This window comes from Garra rufa, chromosome 14, assembly GCF_049309525.1.
Source record: "Garra rufa chromosome 14, GarRuf1.0, whole genome shotgun sequence".
NCBI lineage: Eukaryota > Metazoa > Chordata > Actinopteri > Cypriniformes > Cyprinidae > Garra > Garra rufa.
The window spans coordinates 40,365,283-40,388,160 of record NC_133374.1 but is presented as its reverse complement, the minus strand read 5'-3'; the positions used below and the strand labels follow the sequence as shown (position 1 = coordinate 40,388,160).

Here is a 22,878-nt window from a genome sequence, read left to right as displayed (position 1 = left end):
GCTAACATAACATTTCAGCCAGTAATCAAACTGAAATGCAGTCAATCAAACATAAGATACACTCCTCAATGTAAAAGGTCCGCACTAAAACCAGATCAGATGTGTTATTACATTTAAACATAAAGGCACTGTATTCCTGACTAACTTTTCAAGCAACAGATATTTTCTTCTTAAAAATACAAAATAGAATAAAATAGAAATTGCCACTGACTTCAGTATTGTGCCTAATTTCTAAATGAGAAATGATATATCAAACAAGAAAGAAATGAGGAGTAAGATGGCAGAACCTTGTACTTTTTGTACATTTATCCATTTATTTTAAAGGTACAATATGTAAGAATTTTGTAATAAAATATCCAAAAACCATTGTTGATATAAAGGCAAAGAGGAGTCATTATTTAAAAAGGTGGGGTCTTGATTTCATGTGACTTAAGTCAGTCTAACCTTTTTTATCTTACCTTTGCCATTAATAAATTATTCCGCTATTTCAAGCTTTTCGATAAACTTACAATTTTAACCCCCTCCTTGAGGAAGGCTGTAACAGTAGTATTGTCCTCCAGAGGGAGCCACAGGATAACAAATACTTTTAAAAATAAAACAAAAGCTCTTATATACTTCAAAATATACTTTCAATATAATAAAGAATACAGAAGTAATTTTTTATAAAGAACATTTGTTAGTTTTATATTATTTATCTTAACAAAGCATGTTTAAGTAAATTATTATTTAGCAAAAATAACATTTTATAACCATTCAAAAGTTTGAGGTCAGTAAGTGGTTCATATTTCTGTGGAAGCCCTGACACTTAGACTTGTTTATTTGTTATCTTTTGTCAATTTAATGCTTCCTTGTTGAACAAAAGTATTAATTTATTTAATAATAATAATGAATTGTTACAAAATTTACTGAGCCCAACTATTTGAATGGTATAGAAAAAAAAAAAAACATCTGACAACATAAATAGGCTAAGACAAACAACCAAGCTACTGTATAACTTTATAACTAATCTATTATTAAAAAATAGTAATAATAAAAAAAATTATATATATATATATATATATATATATATATATATATTTTTTTTTTTTTTTTTTTCAGACCTGGTAATCACAATTTTCTTAATCAAAATTCCTTTTATGCCCAGGTTTTCCAGGAAAAGGATAACTGTTTACTTACTCAACAATCAGAAAAGAAACGGACTTACATTAAATATTCTGTTTCATTGTTATTAAACAGTTTAATCCTTTGCTTAGCCTGGGTTTCCCCATGCTGCCTTGCGCACAGCGCGATTTTATTCACGCTGCTAGGCAGCCTGGAAACCATGGATCAAATTTTCACCTTAGTTTTCCTCCCATTCTCAACAGAAACTCATCAGTATCCTGGGTTTAAAAGTTTCTCCTCTTATCATTTTTTTTAACCTGAGCAAATGCCACATCACTAGATCCAGCACCTGAAAATACATAAACTAAATCAAAATGCATGCTTCATTTTTATAAACAGTATTTCATTTTATTCTTCAAATTGTCATTGAGGCTTTTAGATGCAGGTTTTTTTTTTTTTTTTTTTTTTTGGTGAATTGTGATGTTTTTATTTTGACTCACCTTGATCTTTTTTCAGTGTGAGTTTAGAGTAAAAGCAGACAGAACCCTCAGTTTTACTCTCTAAAAGATGACAACAGTTAATATCATTAGTGCCTAATGTCCATCAGTCATGTGAAATATCAGTATAATTAGAAAATCTCTACAGCGAAGGTGCTATTCAAAGGTTTATTTTAATTCTATATATATATATAAATATATATATATATATTAGTGGTGGGCCGTTATCGGCGTTAACGTGCTGCGTTAACGTGAGACTCTTATCGGGCGATAAAAAAAAAATATCACCGTTAATCTATTCTCAAAGTTGGGTTGGGAGCTGGGTCTAAACTACATAAGCTATGATGACTTTCACCTTGGTATTTTAGCGCGGATGACGTATACCTAGTCGAATTGCACTGTAGGGGGGCGAGAACGAGTCTTCAACTTCTGTGAAATTACCACATCAAATGAGACGTGCAGACATGGATGCAGTTATGAAGCCGCTTCAGGGCAGGTGCGTTGCTAGACCCTTTTTACTGGGGCACGTGCCCCAGTGAAAATCTGCTGTGCCCCAGTAAAATCTCAAATTTGAGTTATAATTTACTTTGATAATGCCGAAATAAAGACATTAATCTATATGCAACAACTGAATTGACGCTTCTAAAAGCAACGCAGTTTAATCGAAGACTATGCCCGCAGATAGGCTATCCATGCCCGTGCGCGTCTGTGTATTTAACGGCAACGCGCACGTCGTACAGCCTTTTGCGCAGAAGTACTTGGTTACACAAGTTTGTATAGGTAATTAATTATGTTGTAAATGCAATTGTCAAGCAGTTTGTGATGCATTTTGGAAACAGGTGAGCGCCTGGTCTAATGCGCCACCTGGCCAGTTCTCGAAGACTTACTTTTAGTCATTATTTGGGTAGCACACATATTCTGAAAATGCCTTCAGCAGAATTTAAATTAGCCATTTTAATCTAGATTAATTCCAAGATTTAATCTAGATTAATCTAGATTAAAAAAAAAAAATCTATGACCACCCCTAATATATATATATATATATATATATATATATATATATATATATATATATGTTTAAAAATGATAACATGATAACCACAAATAGATTTTTTAGGAAAATACTGTCATGATTTTTGCTACTTACTTTGCTATGATCATAAAATCATAAGAGCTTTTGTTTTAGGTTACCTTTGTTTACTTTCTCTTTCTTCAGTTTCTTTGTAGATTTCAGTTCAATCTCATCATATATGTGTTCAGTAGACCCACTTACACTGTCTACAATGAGGAAAAAGACACTTGGTTTGCTCTGCAAATATCACAGTGATAAAGATAGATTTGATTTCCAATTTCTCTAGAAATAAAGTACTGTTCTCGTCATTATTAATAGTTGTATCAACAGATTCATAAATATGAGCAGTTCCTGTAATACATTTATTTAATATAATGTGTATTTTAAATGTATTAGAAATATTTCTGCTAGTTACACGTTATATCTAAGTGTCTTCCAACTGAGCTTGTAAAAATTTAGTGGATTTTATTTTATGGGTAATGTGTAAAGACTGACCAGACAGCAGTGTCCTGTTTCCTGCTTCACTCTTGTTCTGGTCTGATGTCTGGCTGTTGTTCTGCTGTTGACTGACAGCAGAGGGAGACTGAGATCTTCCATCTACGTGAAAACAAACTGTTAGCATTTGTGGATCCAGGAATAAACTTTAACTTTAAAGGAACCTTCCACCAATCCAGAAAAAGCTTTTTTATATTCAATCAATTTTCAAAAGGGGTCATCGGATGCAAAACTCACTTTTACATTGCTTGAACATTATTGTGTGTTGGCAGTTAGTGTACACAACCACCCTACAATGATAAAAATCCATCCAGTGGTATTTTTTTAATCTTTAAAAGTAATATCCCCTTTTTAAAATCAGGTCATTCTTAGCTTCTTGTCGGTGTGAGGCTGCTCCCATGATAGTTGATCGACATGAGCGCCTTACCTCAGACCTGCCCTAACCGAGCTGAAACAGTCCGACTCCGAGCGCCATTGTGTGACTCAGGTCAGGGGAAGACAAGAATGTCTCTGATTGAGCGATTGAGGTGCTCTGTTCTTGGATCATAGCAGTAGTCATTTACTCCCGACATCTGAGCTGCTGAAGACGCAGAGGATCATGTTATTTTCGTTTTTAAAGAGGAAAACACTGATCCCGATCTACATGCATCTAGTTCATGCGAATCATTCCTAATGCAGCTTCACCCACAGCAAAAGTGAGTATAAGGGTTCCCTTTCAAGGGAACATTGCACTGCGTTCTCTAGAGGGCGCTTTGGGGAACATCGTCTTGGTGACCCGTGTCTGAAGCTAATTATACAAAAACTACAAGTATTGGCCGGTGACAGCCTATGACGTCACTGCCGGTGCAACTTGTCGCAGCCAGTGCTTCATTGCCGATGCGACCGCATAGTATGAACCTGTGCTGGACCAACACATCATCCTCCTCTTCGTCTTCATTGACTCTTTGTCTGAGTGCATGAAATTATTTCACCGTAATCGCTTATGACGTGTGTGGTAAAGAGCAAGCACTTTCAGCTTCCGAGAAAGTTTTGGCACGAGCGTAAACGCTCGGATATTTGGCAGCTTTCATACGGCTCACAAGCTGTGTGTGTATGGTGAGGAATAAGCAAGATCAGCTCTCGAGGGAGTGGAATACAGTCTTTGCATTCATTGCTTGTTTCTTACGAGAGGCACGCTATAATAACCGCTTTCACAAGCTCGCGGGCTATGTGTGTGTGGTGAATAGCAGCGCGTCCAGCGACTCAAGGAGGGAGGTGAGTCTTCACTGTTTCCCGATCTTGCATGAGTGTATTCGCCTCTCGTGGCATTAACAATGCATCCGTGGCGATTCTTTTCTCGTTCCCAGGGGAATGTGGAACAAGTGGGCAGAGCATGTTTAGCTCCCGCGAAAGCTGAATATATGCTGCGCGTTGCGATTGAGAGTTAACTATCTACAAAAAGGGGCCCTACTTAATATAGCCATCTGAGGGTGGCTATAGTTCAGCCATGGTTATGGCGGGATGGACTTATTTAACTACAGCTATCTGAGGCTAGCTGTGTGTTAACTTTCCCCTTCCTCCTTCTCTTTGTGTCTGAATGCTTTTAGTCAGTTCTACCTCTGGTAGCACTTCCTACACACATAGATATCTGAGGATGTCTATGTACTGGCTCAGTGACTGCTCCCCTTTTTCGGGTTTTTAAGCAGTGGCCTCCCTGAGCCCTGCCTAGACAGTGCTATCTCCCCTGCTAGGGTTATAAGTAGATGGCCCACTATGGTGGTCTGGGCAGCATCACAGGAGGGCTTTCCTGGGCTAACTGGAGTCAGGCGTGGAATGCGTGAGTATGATCCATGTACTTCATGTCTAGCTATTGGCTGTTATTTGGGATCTGTTTGTTGTACTAAGTTTATAAAACTTGTAATCCTCCTCTGTGGAGTGGGCTTCATTGTGAAGGGTTTTGCGAAAACTTCTTGAATGTTGACACTGAGGAGTAACATTTCTCAGCTTCTTGCTGATGCTGTTTGGGTAGGTTCTTCCCTCCACAGAGGGCTAGACTCCTACCCTATGGCTGATGATCGATCCTTCAGGACCCTATTGGACTTGCCGGCTGCTTGCTGCCGCCTGATGAGCTTCCTGCCATTTCTTTGGTATATACAGAGGTTGTCTTACCCTTTTGGGTATCTAGGCTCTGAACCTCGGGGGCTCCTACCTTCAGCAGCCCAGGTCTGTGACCTTCTTCAGCCCTTGCTATGTCTCTAACGTCAGATGAGCCTGATAGTGCTATACATCACTAGTAGTGCTTTCCTTACCGAGGCGGGATCGTTAAGCACACCATCCTTGGGCTGGGTGGATAAACCTTTCCTTCTACGTGAGAAACTAGGTATCTACCCATCAGCTGATAGCATTCGTCTGAGCTCCCAACCTCATCGGATTATTTGGCTGCTTACTGCCACCCGATGTGTTTCAACTTCCATCAGGCTAGCCTGTGCGGGAGTTGCCCTGACCTTTTTGGTCTATTGGAGCTTCATAAGACAACAGCCTAGGCCTTCAGGCCTCTCTCTCTCTGCCTATGTATTGTCATTTAATATTGGATGACCCTGTGGTGCTCCACCCCGTTGGTGCGCTTCCCCTGTCAAAGCAGGGTTGCTAAGTACACCGCCCTTGGGCAGAATGGATAGACTTCCTCTCCATGTGAGAGTTAAGTATCTACCCTGCAGCTGCTAGTATTTGTCTGAGCTCTAATGGTCTCATCGGATTAGTTGGCCAATTGCTACCACCCGATGTGTTCACCTTCTGCCACACAGGCTGTGTGGAAGTTGTACAGACCTCTTAGTCTTCTGGAGCTCCATATGACAAGCAGCCTAGCCTCTTTCTGCCCCTGTGATTTTTCTCTGACTTTGCATATCCCAAGATCCCCATACCAGGGGTCTTTGCACTCCTGGAAGGATCGCACAATACCTCATTGGTTCAAGGGTACGTCTTTTGTGCCCTATGGCTCTGACATTTACCAGGTTGTAGCCTCTGGTGGACCTTTTTCTTCAGCCTACCTGCTCCCCTCAAGATTGAAGGTCTCCCTTGAGCATGCTGTCCCCTGTCAAGCATTCTCCGAGGTTAGATCTCGTTGCTTCAAGGCGTTCCACCCTGGCGGTGCTCTACTAGAGCATTACGTGCTCCCCTAACCGGAGGGTCACCTTGAGCATGGGCCTGCTCCCTGAAGACTTAGAACCTCCCTCAAGAGGGGGATTTGTTCTTTGCGCTCAGAGTCTCCTTCTTAAACGGCGTTTAAATGTGGGCATGTCCTATAAATCCATGTTGTGGTAAGAACGTACACTAGTTTCCTGTGTTCTTCTTCAAATTCTGTATGGTGGGGATCACGTGTTCTGCTTCGGACCCTTTTTTGAGATGTTAGGCCCCGGATCCTTGGGCAACTCTCGCTTCTATCGGAGATCCAATAGCCTACATGACCAGCTACTGACTGAGGTTACACAGGTCTGTAGCAACCCCTAGTTACGAGCAAGGGTCTGACTACATCCCTTTAAGGAATTACTTTCTTATTCTATCCTGAGCCCTGCCTTTAGGTCAAGCTTTGAGTAACTTAACCTTTCAGGTAAGTCTACTCAGGCTCAGATACCTTAGACTTGAGCCTAATGGATCAAGTCATTGAAAGCCACCAAGACGTCATTGGGGCAGCTCCTTCACCTTGAATGGTGAGGAGAGCTGGTACTTAGTGCTCGCCCTTACATTTAGCCTGCACTCCTCTCAGCATGGCAGCGTGGGTATACCGTTCCCCAAAGCGCCCTCTAAAGGACGCAGTGCGATATTCCCTTGAAAGGGAACATCTCAGGTTGCGTATGTAACCATGCTTGCGGTCGCATCGGCAATGACGCACCGGCTGTGACGAGTCGTGCCGGCAGTGACGTCATATGCTGTTGCCGGCCAATACTTGGAGTTTTTGTAAAAATAAGTTTCAGACACGGGTCACCAAGATGATGTTCCCCAAAGCGCCCTTTTGAGGAAGCAGTGTCTCATTCCCTCTCAGGGATTCATTGTTACATACGTAATCCAAGATGTTTTTTATGCATCTTTGCAAACGGCCTTTCTTAATAATGTGCTTGTTGGCAAGTTTTAAATGTGGCTAAAGTAAACATTATGGCTCATAATCCCAAATCAGAAAGGGGCGGGGTGATTTTTTGCAGAGCTGATTTTGACAAGGTAATAGGGTGTTTTATTACAATACTATTGAGAATTTTTAAGCAAAGTATATTATAGACTTTTCATTAATACCCTAAAGAATCATATGAACTTGTGGAAAATGTGCATCCGATGACCCCTTTAAATGTTTTTCGCACTAAGTAAAATAATTTGGGCAAATTAATTTAACCTTCGTTGTTTCTGTGGCGCCACAGCAGGATCAAGAAGACAATGATCAAAAATGTGACAGTCAGTCCTGCCATCACTCCAATTATCATGAGTTTGACAGCATACGTTCTTGAGTCTGCAGAAGCTGAGATATATTTTTTACATTTAGATTAGTGCTGTAAAGGGGACAGAAATGTCTCAATAGTGTTTATAGTTCTTAGTCTCACCTCTGACTGAGATCCAGCTCTTGGGTGACTCTCCTCTCTCTGGGTGTTTGCAGTAGTAGAAACCATCATGTGACTTTGAGACAGTAATGAGGGCCATCTCTGTGGTTTGATTCTGGATGAGTGATCCATCTTTATAGAAATCAGCTCTGAGGTTTGGTGAGGTTGTATATTGATATAAACAGTGTAGAATCAGATTATCTCCTTCAGTCACAGGATGAACAGGACTCTCCAGAATCACTCCAGCTACAGAAACAGAGCAAACATACACTGATTTCATAAACAGTATAATTATATAAACAATATGATAATTTAAACAAATGAATAATACAGAAACACAGACTCACAGTGTACAGTGATATTAACAGGATAATATTTCCCTCCAGATTCAGACTCACACCAGTACACTCCAGTGTCTGATGTGTTGGTGGAGCTGATTGTACATGTAGATCCTCGACGTAATGATGAACAATCTTTTAGCTGTTCACTGTCTGTGTATCTTCTTACTCTCCATACAGTAGAATTACTCTGGTCCTCACAGCTCAGAGTGAGAGAGACAGATGTGAAGTGTTGAGTTCTATTGGGACTGACGATCAGAGAGACTGGAGGAGAAACACCTGAGATGACAATTACAGCTTTAGAGTTTCAGATTTGAGCATGGGAACTCTCTTTATTAAATATGAACCAATCGTTTAAGTTCTGTTTGACCTCACCAGTGACCCATAGTGGCTGTGTGTTGCTGTACTGTGTTGTAAAGGCTGGGTTCTCTCTCTCTGCTCTGCACGCATAATCTCCTGTGTGATTTAAAGCAGCAGAACTGACAGTGTAGTTTCCTCCTGCTCCTCTGCTGCTGTCTGAGAGCAGATTATACTGATGACTGTTCTCTGGGAAACAAGACAATGTATTTAATATTAAACTGTATTTTGGACTTAAATAAAATCAGCTTATTTAGACCACATGAAGCACATTACAACTTACCTGGTGAGACAGTTAAAGTGAACCAGCTGAATGTCCAGCCTGTAGAGAAGCTGTAAACCTCACAGATCAGAGTCACTGGATCTCCTTCAGTCAACCAATTCTGTGGAGAAACTCTTAAAACTGTTGTGGGAGCTGAAATAGAGAAATCACTCATTAATAATATGTTAAATGTGTGTTTGTGTGTGTATGAAAAGATGATAAAACTCACCTGATACTGTCAGTGTAACTGCATCACTCATTTGTGACCTGCGTGATCTTTTAAATCCATCACAGGTGTATTTACCTGCGTCAGACTCAGCAACAGAACTGAATGTGTGTTTCTGTCGAACACTGAAAGCACTTTCTGAATCATCTTTATACCAGTAGTAGCGCCAGTTAGTGACTCCTTCACCATTTATGTCACATCTGAGAGTGACTGTGTCTCCTCTGAATACATGTTGAGCAGGTTTAATGGTCACTTTGGAATTTGGTCTTTCTGTACAATGACAACAATTCACAATAAAAAAAAAAAGTGCTGTTTTTATTGTATGAACCCAGTTAATTGATTGTAAAACAAATCCGTTAGACAGAAATGTTGTTCCCTATAGTACTTCTTCAGTGTTGGATTATAAGTTATAAAAGTTTTCAGCAGTTCTCTGGTAAATGACGTGACTGTTTTGAGGCTTTTTATTATTGTCGGCACCCACATAGCTGATGCTCCAGGTTTTTTTTATCTAAAACTGAAAACTTCTGGCACTTTCTCCCCAGACCACCCCTAACCTAAATGCACAGGCTTGCTAAGCAAAAGAACACCCACCCCTTAAAACCTACACAAAAAGAATCCATAAGACAAGAACAGAACATGCATGCACTCAGATCACACCTAAACAGAACATAAAACACTATTTAGACTTGCAGTATATTAATTTCACAGACAATGCAAGAAATAAAGCTTAAAGTAGCAATTACAAGAACAAGCCAGCTTAACATTCTCATTAAACACAATAAAAAGACACAAACTTAGAGCTTGGAGCTCATTCCATTGTATCACATAGTTTACATCTAAACCAGCAGTCAAAGAGACACACCATTCAATTCACGAGTTTGCCTGCACATTCAGTTCTGCTAGATAATGGCAAACAAACTTGGCTTGCTGTCCCTGAAGGAGGCTCAAACCCGAGGCTTGGCTCAAGTTCCATGTTAGAACCTCCTAAAAAGGCTTATTGAGGACAGCAACCAACTGCAAATAATTCAGAGATATAATATTGAAGATCACTACTGAGGCAGTGGAGTAAATTTACTGCTCCAGCTCCAGAAATTGCTGGAAAGAAAGCAGGAGGAAGATGGAAATGAACAGTTATTGGTGACGTATTAGCAAAGCTGAGCAAATGAGGGCTGGACAGAAGGAAAAACAGTTTGAGCAGAGGTAGATGTGGATATTTTGGAGATGTGGGTTTGATGGGCTTGAATAACGGTCACTTCAATTCTAAACTGAAAGTGTCTGCTCTGCTCATCCAGCACAAGCTGCAGAGTTGCACACAGTGCAGCAGGAATTAGAGTTCTGTGCAAAAGGCCATGCTTACTTTAATTTGTTTCATTATAATAGTTCTAGTGCATTCGGTTTATTATAGTTATTGCATCAGCCTAGTAGGCGTGGTTACGGAGAGTCTCACGAGTTCAGAGAAATTAACAAACGATCAGATGCAGCAGAGGTAAAAAAGCAAAGATAACGTGCAATGGCTGTTATAAAGTATCGAAGTGAGTTTAATTGAAGATTATGAGCGGGGGATTTGTCATAAGCATACAGATCGCAAGCGGACTTAGATTTTCAATGCGGATGGTCGACTAATGCTGTGAGATTGCTTCAGAGTTCGTTGGGATTGCCTGTTGAGAGTTTCGTGTGCGTCATTAAGGATTGTAAGTGTTGTTTATTCTTATTCATCTTAGTATTGTGACCTGATCTGTTATCAGATTTGTATTATTGACTTCTTTAATAATGAAAGAAAGGCTACGATATTCGGTGTGTGTATATTATATGTTTGTAGTTACTCCCGTGTTTAGCCACGTGAAGCTATAATGACTGTTACATCGATCGCCTAATTTTCACTTTATTTGCTTTATTATAGCACCACACACATATCTCATGAATCTCACGAATTATACAAGTACTGTCAGCACTTCACACATCCAGGACGCGACTACATCGAGGAGGACGCGTATCTATGGACATCTGCCTGTTCAAATCTCCACGTGAGGATTACAACGAGTCCAATCATCTGTTTGCAACTATCCCTTTATTCAAGTTTCCCTGAAACTATTGGGACTTATCAGAACTGAGAACTGCCTCACTGCATAATCTAAGTATCTCCTTTTCTTTAAACCTGTTTGTGCAAATTGTTCTTATTTGATTGTTTATTGTTGCGCAGGCCTGCAGTTTTGGGTTTATTTATACCAATGTGCATTCTATGTGTGAATTACAATTGTGAATAATTGGTACAATTCCTATTGTGTGAACAATACATTTAGAGAATCCCAATTTATGACTCTGGCTCTTTACTTCCCTCTTGGTCACTGGACATTAATTAGGTATTCGGCCTTCTAAAGTGATTGGTATCGTAATAGTAATCCGTGCATCATACAGTCTTCAATACATTTTATGGTCCTTCGAGCCGGATCTTTAACCACTTTAGCTATGATGTCCAGACCTAGAGAGGAGGTGTTAAAGCCAGATACTGTCCGCCCGCGTAGAACAACTAGACAGCCATTGCATTTGCATGACTATGAAGTTAGTTATCCACGAAAACAGCTAACGTTTGAAGATGAGCAGTCTGATATGCGTGCTTGTATTCAGGAAATGAGGGAGGAAAATAGGAAAATGAGACAAGACATGCAACGCCTCTCTGATATAATTGCTAACTCTCCTGTGCTAGCTTCTCAGGCTTCAGGATCTGTACAGCAGCTTTTGGCTGAAAGAGCTGGGGTGTCATCTACACCAAAGTCTACTAGTATGCAGGCGTCATATCAGGATGAAGGAAATCCTAGCCGGACGGAACATACTCCTTTGGTGCCACCTAGAGATGAATCCCTCCTTGCAGCTCATGGTCGCGAACAAGATCTCATTGAGGAACTGACCGACAGTCTAAAGAAAGTAGGCAGGTGGAACAATAGTCAGCCTAGTTCAGGTATGTCAACTCCTTCATATACCTCCCCTCATGATAGCAAGAAGGACATTCCACAGCATGTTCTTGACTACGATACTGATGTTCCTTTACGAGCACATGGTGCGTCTGATCTCTCTCATCGTCATACAGATGATGCTTCTTTGTTGCGGCCCGGTATGCCGTCTCATGATGTTTCTTATCCACCTACAACAGATCCTTACTATCGCCACTCAAACGACAGAGTGCGTTCCTTACAAGAGGATGCTTTGATCGATCGCTTTGCTCGTTCTTCAGGTGATTGGAGGCAAGTGTACGGTCGAGATAATGGACAGTTTCGAACACCTGATCGTTCTTACTATTCACTGGGTCATTCTGAGAGTTATCGCCCTTTACATTCTCAGCCGATGCAATATCGAGGGCCCACTCCTACAATCCCTGATTTCAGTCATGATGATCCCAGAGAATTCACTCGGCTTAAGCTTGCACTAGACAATGTTCTTCCTGAGGATGCTTCCGAGTCATTTAAGTTCCAAATACTTTTGGATCATCTTAAGTTGGAAGATGCCTTGCTGGTCGCTGACTCCTATAGTCACAGTCGTTCTCCATTCAGTGATACAATGAGAGCACTCACTGATATGTATGGGCAGCCACATCAGTTGGCATTGCAAAGAATTACTAACCTTTTGGATGGGCCCAATATCAGGAGTGGGGATGTGAGGTCTTTCAAGGGATTTGCTCTTCGTGTCCGAGCGCTGGTTGGAATGTTAAATCAGTTAGGGAGCCCAGGTTGGACTGAACTGAAGTGTGGCTCACATGTTTCTCGTCTCTTAGCTAAGTTGCCACATGACCTAAGAGCTAATTTTAAGAGATTCATTAATCCTCTTCAGACTCCTATCCCAACACTGTTAGATTTCGCAGACTGGCTGGAATATGAGGTTCGAGTGCAGGTAGAAGGAATCCAGTACAGCACTTATCACGATCATGATAAGCACAGTGTTCGCAAAGACAAGAGAACTGGCTTTGTGCCTCGGAAAATGACTACTGTTCTTCATGGCAGAGAGCAGAAAGTAGGATCAGTAGAGTATCCAAAGGCTGGACATGCAGACTCAGAAAGGGCACAGGAGAAGCCAAAGAAGTATTGTCCATTCTGTGACACAGTTCAGCACTACATGAATCAGTGCTCCAACTTTAAACTCTTAAATAAGGAGCAGATTGAAAGTTGGATCAGGGCAGGCAACAGATGTTGGCGCTGTGCACGGGAGCATTCGGCTTCCAAGTGCACACTGAAAGCAAAGTGCAAAAGATGTGAGAGAAGGCATCTTGATGTTCTGCATGATGTTAATGCCAGCTCAGATACACAGAATAAAAGCAACGTTAAGACGTCAGAGAGAACCACAACAACGGTTAGCCCTGCATCTCAGACCTTGTACTTGGATCGGCCCACAAGTAGCAAACAAGTGCTGCTTAAATTAAGTCGAGTCATTCTTCAGAATGGTGATAAGTCGGTAGAAACCTTTGCTGTGCTAGACGATGGATCTGAGCGAACTATCTTGTTGAATGAAGCCGCTCAACGTCTGGGGCTTCAAGGTGAAATTGAGGATCTCGCCCTTCGCACAGTAAGACAGGAGGTGCACACCATTCATGGACGATCTGTATCATTCTCCATTGCTTCTGTCTCATACCCTGACAGATTGTACCAGATTAAGGGTGCATTCACAGCTAAAGAGCTAAATCTGGTAGAGCATACTTATCCTATCTCAGACTTACAACAGAGATACCGCCATCTTCAAGATTTACCTTTACATGACATCCATAAAGCACAGCCCTTGATACTTATTGGATCCGACTATCCACACTTGATTACGCCTGTGGAGCCTGTCAGATTGGGACCCCCTGGAGGCCCAGCAGCGGTTCACACAAAGCTTGGATGGACTTTACAAGGTCCATCGAGGCTTCTAAAGCCTCACTTGCAGCCTCAGGAATGTCTCTTCATCTCTTGTACTTCTCCGGAGGCTGAGCTGTTCGGACAGGTTGAAAAGCTTTGGCAGCTCGATACCCTTCCTTATCGATCTGAAAAGGTGGTCAGTCGCTCACGACTAGATGCTGAGGCTATACGTATCCTAGAAGAGAAGACCATCAGGATTGATGCGCATGGTGTAAAGCGGTACGCCACGCCCCTACTCTGGAAAGAGACACTTCCTCCCTTGAATGCCCCCAAAGAAGCAGTAATGGCCCTATTACGCAGTACAGAACACAGACTAGCGAAAGATCCTAAGAGAGCTGCATCTTATGAGTCAGAGATTCAGAAACTGCTGCAAGCCGGTTATGTCACTCCATTGACAACAGCAGAGAGTGATTTGAGTTCCAGATCGTGGTACATACCACATCATATGGTTCACCACAACCACAAGGACCGTATCGTGTTCAACTGCTCTTTCGAGTATCAGGGTCAATCCCTGAATGAGCATCTTTTGCCAGGCCCTACCTTAGGCTCAAGTCTTTTGGGAGTTCTCATCCGGTTTAGAGAATATCCCGTGGCCTTTTGCAGTGACGTGAAGGGCATGTTTCATCAAGTCCGCCTCCTTGATGAAGACAAACCCTTTCTCCGATTTCTTTGGCGTCATGGGAAAATAGATGAACCAGCAGTAGTGTACCAGTGGGAAGTTTTACCATTTGGTACTACGTGTAGCCCCTGTTGTGCTACTTACGCACTGCAGGTTCATGCACAAAGGAATCTTGAGGTTACAGATGAAGTACGACAAACAGTCGAGCGCAGCTTCTATGTAGACAATTGTCTGAAGAGTGTCCCAACTAAAGCTCAAGCTACAAAGCTGGTTAACAGGCTGCAATCTCATCTTATGGAGGGTGGATTTGAGTTGCGTCAGTGGGCCAGTAACATCACTGAAGTTATTCACCACTTTCCTGCTGAGTTAAAGTCTAACAGTGGTGAAATTTGGCTCACTCAAGAAACAGTCAACCCTCAGGAGAACGCCCTCGGATTGAAATGGCAATGTGGATCCGACACCTTGGTGTACAAACCCTACCAAAAAGAGGAGGGTCACGTCACCATGCGAAAGATCTATCGCACCTTAGCCAAGCTTTACGATCCCTTTGGGTATCTCATTCCGTATACAACAAGAGCGAAAATCATTGTTCAGTTGTTGTGGGACAAAAGACGAGAATGGGATGATCCCAATCTACCGGCGAATTTGCTAGCCAGTTGGCAACAATGGGAGAGCGAGCTTCCACAATTGTCGCAGATTTGTCTGCCAAGATGCTACAGTTCCAGCTTGCAGCACCCTGTCAAGACTCGAAGTATCCATGTGTTTTGTGATGCTTCCGAAAGAGCTTACGGTTCGGTAGCATACCTGTGTTCTGAAGACGATCAGGGTAATACTCAGATAGCCTTTGTAGCTGCAAGGTCAAGAGTTGCTCCAAGGAAACAGATCTCCATTGCTCGTTTGGAGCTCTGTGCTGCATTAACAGGAGCGCAGCTAGGAGATGTCTTAAAGAAAGAACTGACTCTGGATATCCATCAATTTGTGTATTGGTCTGACTCGACCACAGTTCTTGCTTGGTTGCATTCTGATTCTTGCAGGTACAGGGTGTTTGTAGGAGTCAGAGTCACTGAAATTCAGGAATTGTCTGACCCTGGATCGTGGCGTTATATTGACTCTGCATCCAATCCTGCCGATGATATCACGCGTGGATTGTCATTGGCTCAGCTAGCTGGAGACACGCGATGGAAAGGAGGTCCCGCCTTCTTGATGCAGTCTAGTAGCTGTTGGCCGAAGACACCAGAAGGTCAAGTTGCTGATGAAGCTCCTGAAGAGCTCAAGAAATCCACATTTTGCGGATCATTAAGTGAAACTGAAATTGTCGTACCTGATCCCCTTCAATTCAATAGCTATCGTGAATTCCTAGAGTCTACAGTGCGATCCCTCGATGGGGCGGCCGATAGAACAGATTCGCCAAGTGCAGATGATTATGAGAAAGCCGAGTTGACAATCCTGAGACAATGTCAGAAGCAGGACTTTCCCGAAGAATTCGCTTCGCTCAAGGGAGGGAAAGACATTCCTATTCACAGCCGACTTATTAAGCTTGCTCCTGAGTATGACAGAAAATTGGATTTAATAAGAGTAGGAGGACGACTTCGTAGGTGCGATAACTTGAGTGATGATGTCCTACATCCTATAGTCCTATCTCCGACCAATCCAGTAGTGAAGCTCTTAATTAAGCATTACGATGCCCAACTACACCATCCAGGAGCTGGAAGAGTGTATGCCGAGCTGAGGCGCAGATTCTGGATTTTACGGGGAAGAGAAGCGATAAAGAAGCATCAGCACAATTGTCTCGACTGTAGAAAGTGGAGAGGCAAACCAATGATTCCAAAGATGTCAGACTTACCTCCATCGAACCTGCGGCTTTTCCGACCTCCCTTTTATTCTACGGGAGTAGACTGCTTTGGACCACTGGTAGTGAAGGTTGGCCGCCGCACGGAGAAGAGGTGGGGTATAGTATATAAATGCCTCACAACTCGAGCTGTACATCTTGACTTGCTGGATCACATGGATGGAGATTCATTCCTGCTGTCTCTCAGGCGGTTTATCGCCCGGAGAGGGAAACCCTATGAGCTCCTTTCCGATCAAGGAACAAATTTTAAAGGTGGAAGCAAAGAGCTGGAAGACACTTTCCATCAACTTCAGCCTGGCCTTAGAGAGCAACTGGCAAAGGAACAAATCAGATTCCGGTTTAATCCTCCCAGTGCGCCTCATTTCGGCGGATCTTGGGAAAGAGAGGTGAGATCCGTGAAGTCCGCCTTACGTACCACTTTAGGTGCTCAAACTGTTACTGAGGAGGTATTGAGAACCATCTTGATCGAAGTGGAGAACATGCTTAATTCTCGACCCTTGGGATATGTCTCAAGTGATGTGGCAGACCCAGATCCTGTAACGCCAAATTCCTTGTTGATGGGGCGGCTTGACTCCTCCTTACCTCAGGTCATCTACCCAGATGCTGAGCTACTCAGTAGAAAAAGATGGAGACATAGTCAGGTTCTAAGCGATCACTTTTGGAAACATTTTGTCCGTGATTTCTTGCCCACTTTGCAGTCACGGCAGAAATGGTACCGTGAAAAGGAGAACATTACAATCGGTACTGTTGTACTCATTGTTGATGACCAGCTTCCGAGAACACTCTGGAAAGTAGGCACTGTCTCTTCTGTCATTCCGAGTTCAGATGGAAGAATCAGAACAGCAGTGGTCAAAGTGAAAGATCATACATACACTAGACCAGTAGCTAAGTTGATCGCACTACCATTGTTGCCCCCAGACACAGAGAGTTGAGCATACAACTGGCAAATTTGCATACCAAATTTGGGGGCGGCTGTGCAAAAGGCCATGCTTACTTTAATTTGTTTCATTATAATAGTTCTAGTGCATTCGGTTTATTATAGTTATTGCATCAGCCTAGTAGGCGTGGTTACGGAGAGTCTCACGAGTTCAGAGAAATTAACAAACGATCAGATGCAGCAGAGGTAAAAAAGCAAAGATAACGTGCAATGGCTGTTATAAAGTATCGAAGTGAGTTTAATTGAAGATTATGAGCGGGGGATTTGTCATAAGCATACAGATCGCAAGCGGACTTAGATTTTCAATGCGGATGGTCGACTAATGCTGTGAGATTGCTTCAGAGTTCGTTGGGATTGCCTGTTGAGAGTTTCGTGTGCGTCATTAAGGATTGTAAGTGTTGTTTATTCTTATTCATCTTAGTATTGTGACCTGATCTGTTATCAGATTTGTATTATTGACTTCTTTAATAATGAAAGAAAGGCTACGATATTCGGTGTGTGTATATTATATGTTTGTAGTTACTCCCGTGTTTAGCCACGTGAAGCTATAATGACTGTTACATCGATCGCCTAATTTTCACTTTATTTGCTTTATTATAGCACCACACACATATCTCATGAATCTCACGAATTATACAAGTACTGTCAGCACTTCACACATCCAGGACGCGACTACATCGAGGAGGACGCGTATCTATGGACATCTGCCTGTTCAAATCTCCACGTGAGGATTACAACGAGTCCAATCATCTGTTTGCAACTATCCCTTTATTCAAGTTTCCCTGAAACTATTGGGACTTATCAGAACTGAGAACTGCCTCACTGCATAATCTAAGTATCTCCTTTTCTTTAAACCTGTTTGTGCAAATTGTTCTTATTTGATTGTTTATTGTTGCGCAGGCCTGCAGTTTTGGGTTTATTTATACCAATGTGCATTCTATGTGTGAATTACAATTGTGAATAATTGGTACAATTCCTATTGTGTGAACAATACATTTAGAGAATCCCAATTTATGACTCTGGCTCTTTACTTCCCTCTTGGTCACTGGACATTAATTAGGTATTCGGCCTTCTAAAGTGATTGGTATCGTAATAGTAATCCGTGCATCATACAGTCTTCAATACAAGTTCACTGATCACATGACAAGCGTGAGATAAGATGACCGACAAGGCCATGAAGAAGGATTCTTTGATACTGCAGCTTAAATAAACATTTAAATGATAGTGATGGATAAATTGGTATTGTTTCTGACCATAAGGTGATGCTGTCACTAAATCTAGAACCTATCCAGCCAACTTTTGTGAGACTTGGTTTGGAGATCATGTAAGGATTTTTTGGTTGAAAAAAACTGCATAATGTGAAAATAAGCAAATCATTCATTAATAACATTTTAAACGTCGGTGTATGAAGTGATGATCAAACTCACCTGATACTGTTAGTTTAACTGCATCACTTATTTGTGACCAGCGTGATCCTTTGGTCTCTGATCCTTCACAGGAGTATTTACCAGCGTCGGACTCAGTAACCAAATTGAATGCATGTTCCTGTCGATCACTAAAAACACTTTTTGAATCATCTTTATACCAGCTGTAGCGCCAGTCAGTGACTCCTTCACCATTTATGTCACATCTGAGAGTGACTGTGTCTCCTCTGAATACATGTTGAGCAGGTTTAACAGTCACTTTAGGTTTTGGTCTTTCTGTACAACAACAAACAATAAAAATAAATAAATAATAGAATACAAAACATGCCACTTTAAGACATCCCTTGGTGGAGTTCAAACCCACAAACTGGGTTAATAGCACAGATACTGACCTACTGTTCCTCACCACCTACATCTATAACAGCAGTTAAAGACACATATCTTTCACAGAAGTATTAGGCAGGTACAACAGTTTACAACTGTTAACATAACTTTAAACTGCTGTTTAATTATTAATAATTAAAAATGTCAAATTTCTAACCAGTTAGTGGTGCTCTTGGCAAACAAAAGGCCAATGAAACCCACAGCTTTATTTAAACAGAGAAAAATAATGCTACCAAGATACCAGTGTTGTGCCTGAACGAGTTCATTGAACGATCGTTCATGAACTCGTTCATATTCTGGGTGAACGTGAACTGAACGTGCTGTATATCTGCCTGATGAACGTGAACGTGAACGCGCTCATTCTGGCGTTTATGAACGTCGTTCTCTCGTAGTTCAATTTTGTTCTAAAGAGTGCCAGATTTCTATGGAGCCAGGCAAAATCCCGGCTATAACCACTGACTGCACAATATCTAGGCTACAACCGCTACAACACAATCTACAACGGGCCTTATTATATAGGGGAAAAGACCAGATCTGGCAACACCAGCCGCCACAGAGTCGCACCGCGCATGCGTCATCAAATTGCGAAAAATGAATAGAGGCAAAATCCGATGAAGGCAGCGGCACTACTTCTGTCTCAATGATGAATGAAACTTCATATGTCCACTTAAAATAATTTTTTGAAAAGGTCAGTGATGATCCAGGTGGGAAAAATCTTACCTTTTTGTGTAAACTGTGCCCGTCGGGTCTCAAGAAGCAACTCCGCGTAAAAATAAAAGAACTATGAACTAGTTCATTTTGGAACCTGCGAACTTAGTTCAAAAAATTTGAATTATGAACTATGAACTGAACTAGTTCATTTTAAAATGTGTGAACTGAACTTTGAACTAGTTCATGTAGAAAATAAACTTTCCCAACACTGCAAGATACATTAACACTAATTCATTAGGGTTTAATTTGTCAATAGTTGTAAACATCCAGCCAATAACTGAGGCTTAGTATAACAATTATAAAACTTTTATTATGAAAACGCAGAAAATATCTGATGAGTGACACTTTGGAAACGATAATCCTCTTTGTCACAGAGGATAAGGATCTTCATTTCAAAGAGTTTAAAGTTATTTTCAAAAAACAGAAGCTACACACATTTGGTGCTTGACATACAAAACTAAAAAGTAAAAAAGTTTTAAAAGTTTCAATCGCAACATATAATCATTGTTGTTAATGTTGTGTCTTGTAAATAAAGACTCTGGATTCGAACTGTGTTTACGTGCTTTTACTGAAAACTCCCAAACAACATAGCATGCATACAACTGGCTGGCCCTTTCGTGTCGTTATCACTCCCTCTAGTGGCATCGTATAGCCAGAGCCAGCCTATAGTTACACAGAAATAACCCCACAGTTAATAGTATTCACTTTTTGTTTGAATACATGTCATTAACTAACTGAATGATTTTTTTCTGTACATATCTGCCATATGGACATCACCCTAACATAGTAACTACTGATAAGCTTCACCTAAATGTAATGTAGAAATTAAAATTTTCTGTGAAGCTCCTTTGCAGTGATTAGTATTGTGAAACTGAGAAATCAATTATTAATAACATGTTAAAAGTGTGTTTGTGTGTGTATGAGAAGATTATCAAACTCACCTGATACTGTCAGTGTAACTGCATCACTCATTTGTGACCAGCGTGATCCTTCTGTCTCTGATCCTTTACAGGAGTATTTACCTGTGTCAGACTCAGTAACAGACCTGAATGTGTGTTCCTGTTGATCACTGAAAACACTGGTTGAATCTTCTTTATACCAGCTGTAGCTCCAGCTAGTAACTCCTTCACCATATATTTCACATCTGAGAATGACTGTGTCTCCTCTGAATACATGTTGAGCAGGTTTAATGATCACATTGGGTTTTGGTCTTTCTGTACAACAACAAACAAAATAAATAAAACAAAATTGTGATTAATAATACAATACAAACAAACATGCCAGTTTTAGATCCATTGGTGTGGTTCAAAACCACAAACTTTAGGTTAATAGCACAGATCCTGACCTACTGTGCCACACCACCTACATCTATAGCAGCAGTTAAAGACACACATCAGTGTGTTAGGAAGGTATAGCACTTTACAATAATTAAACTTCTGTTAAATTAATAATAATTAAAAATGGCGAAAGCAAAATTAATAATGGCATAATTTCTAACTAGTAAGTGGTGCTCTCACCAAACAAAAGGCCAATGAGACCCACAACATTTACTGTATTCAAAAAGAGAAAAATAAAACTACCTGAATACATCATGACTAATTCGTTCGTTAATTTGGTTTATTTTGCCAATGGTTGTAAACATCCAGCCAAAAACTGAGGCTTAGTATAACAAATATGATTATTTATTAATTAGAGTTCACACTCTCTCTGTGTAAATTAAAAACACATCTCTTTAAAGAAGCATTCATATCTGCCGTAATAAGGCTGAAGCAGGAGCAGTAATACCACGCAGCACATGTGCAAATGCTAAACTAGCTGGGAACTCATTTCTAATAATAATCCGCCTGCTCGCAGCTTTGCATTTCCGCTGGTCTTAGTACACGATATAACCAGGGATTAAATTGGGCCGGAGCCGTCCGGGGCTGAGCCCCGGCACATAGATTGCAGGACTCGACACTTCATTAACGCTACACAAGTACCCTAACCAGATTACAATGTCAATAACAAAAAATAACCAGCCAATCACCAAAACGCAAACCAAAATCACGACACTCTACCACATAAACAGCTAATTCAATTGCACGTGAATAAATGCAAATATTCCCTATAAACACACAGTAAAGACACTAGCTATGTTTCCATCCATAAAATGCGAATTTAACTTATGCGCAAAACTGGAATATCACATAAAACATTGTTGTGTTATCTAAATATTGTTGTGTTAACATGCGGCCACTAGGCGTCACTAATGACCTGGAGGTGGTAAAAGAGATGGGTAGAAGAGAAGTAAAGTGTTGAGTTACTGCTCGTTTGTTTCTGCTGCGTTTTCTTTATTAATATTAAAGCAAAATACAACATTTTGGCGACGAGGATGGCAGCACTCAGTTTACCTACGCCTTCTATGTTCTTGCCATGCCCGGGTCAGCCCTCGGTACCGATTAACATCTGGAAGAAGATGTTTGAAAACTATCTTGTAGCCATCGATGCTACGGGAGATCGGTGGCCGGAGGAGAGGAAGCGTGCCGTTCTACTACAGTGCTTGGGAGCCGAGGGATTGAAAGTTTTCTACACGCTGCCTAATACAGGTCAGACTGTTGCCGATGCCTTTAAAGCTTTAGAAGAACACTTCCAGCCGACTACAAATGTCGTAGTGGAACGACATAAATTCAGACAACGTGCTCAACGGCCAGATGAATCGGTAAAGGATTATGTTGTTGCTTTGCGTGAGCTCAGTACACACTGTAACTTTGGCGATCGCACGGACGAGATGATCCGGGATCAATTAGTGGAGAAAGCGTCCTCTGCACGTATTAGAGAGCGTCTCTTGCTGCAGCCTCAGTTAACACTGACGGACGCGATGCTGTTGGCTGGCCAAACAGAGACCGCAGTGGAGCACGCACAAACGCTTGATGCGGTCCACGTGCATGAGATTAAACCTGCTCACCGTGGCATGCCACAGCGTCGTCGGAAATTCCATGAAAAATCTGTGAGTAAAACACGACCACAGTCTACTGCACAGCCCAGTCGTACTTGCTTTCGTTGTGGATCTAGCTCTCACTTGGCCAATGCCACAAATTGCCCTGCTACTAAAGTTAAATGCAATAAATGTGGAAAATTGGGACATTTCGCAAGGGTTTGCCGCTCTGAGAAAAAGGTGCAATTAC

At 41.4% G+C, this 22,878-nt stretch overlaps 1 protein-coding gene and 2 long non-coding RNA genes across 3 annotated transcripts in view; 2 read left to right on the top strand and 1 right to left on the bottom strand.

Annotated features, from left to right (window-relative positions):
* Positions 1-3,191: 3,191 nt before the first annotated feature.
* LOC141284218 (Fc receptor-like protein 5) overlaps positions 3,192-22,878 on the bottom strand; it is a 39,419-nt gene continuing 19,732 nt past the window's right edge. Inside the window, exons 4-11 of the mRNA XM_073817222.1 lie at positions 18,623-18,895; positions 8,914-8,919; positions 8,706-8,837; positions 8,441-8,611; positions 8,075-8,344; positions 7,744-7,973; positions 7,526-7,584; positions 3,192-3,267 (exon numbers count right to left, since the gene is read on the bottom strand). Coding sequence (XP_073673323.1) covers positions 3,192-3,267; positions 7,526-7,584; positions 7,744-7,973; positions 8,075-8,344; positions 8,441-8,611; positions 8,706-8,837; positions 8,914-8,919; positions 18,623-18,895 — 1,217 coding nt within the window. The remainder of the gene's footprint in view (positions 3,268-7,525; positions 7,585-7,743; positions 7,974-8,074; positions 8,345-8,440; positions 8,612-8,705; positions 8,838-8,913; positions 8,920-18,622; positions 18,896-22,878) is intronic.
* Positions 10,371-11,220, top strand: LOC141284222 (uncharacterized). Its single transcript, XR_012338380.1, has 2 exons — positions 10,371-10,601; positions 10,811-11,220. It is a non-coding gene; the product is annotated as an uncharacterized lncRNA (long non-coding RNA).
* On the top strand, positions 17,347-18,205 carry LOC141284221 (uncharacterized). The gene is made up of 2 exons (XR_012338379.1): positions 17,347-17,586; positions 17,796-18,205. It is a non-coding gene; the product is annotated as an uncharacterized lncRNA (long non-coding RNA).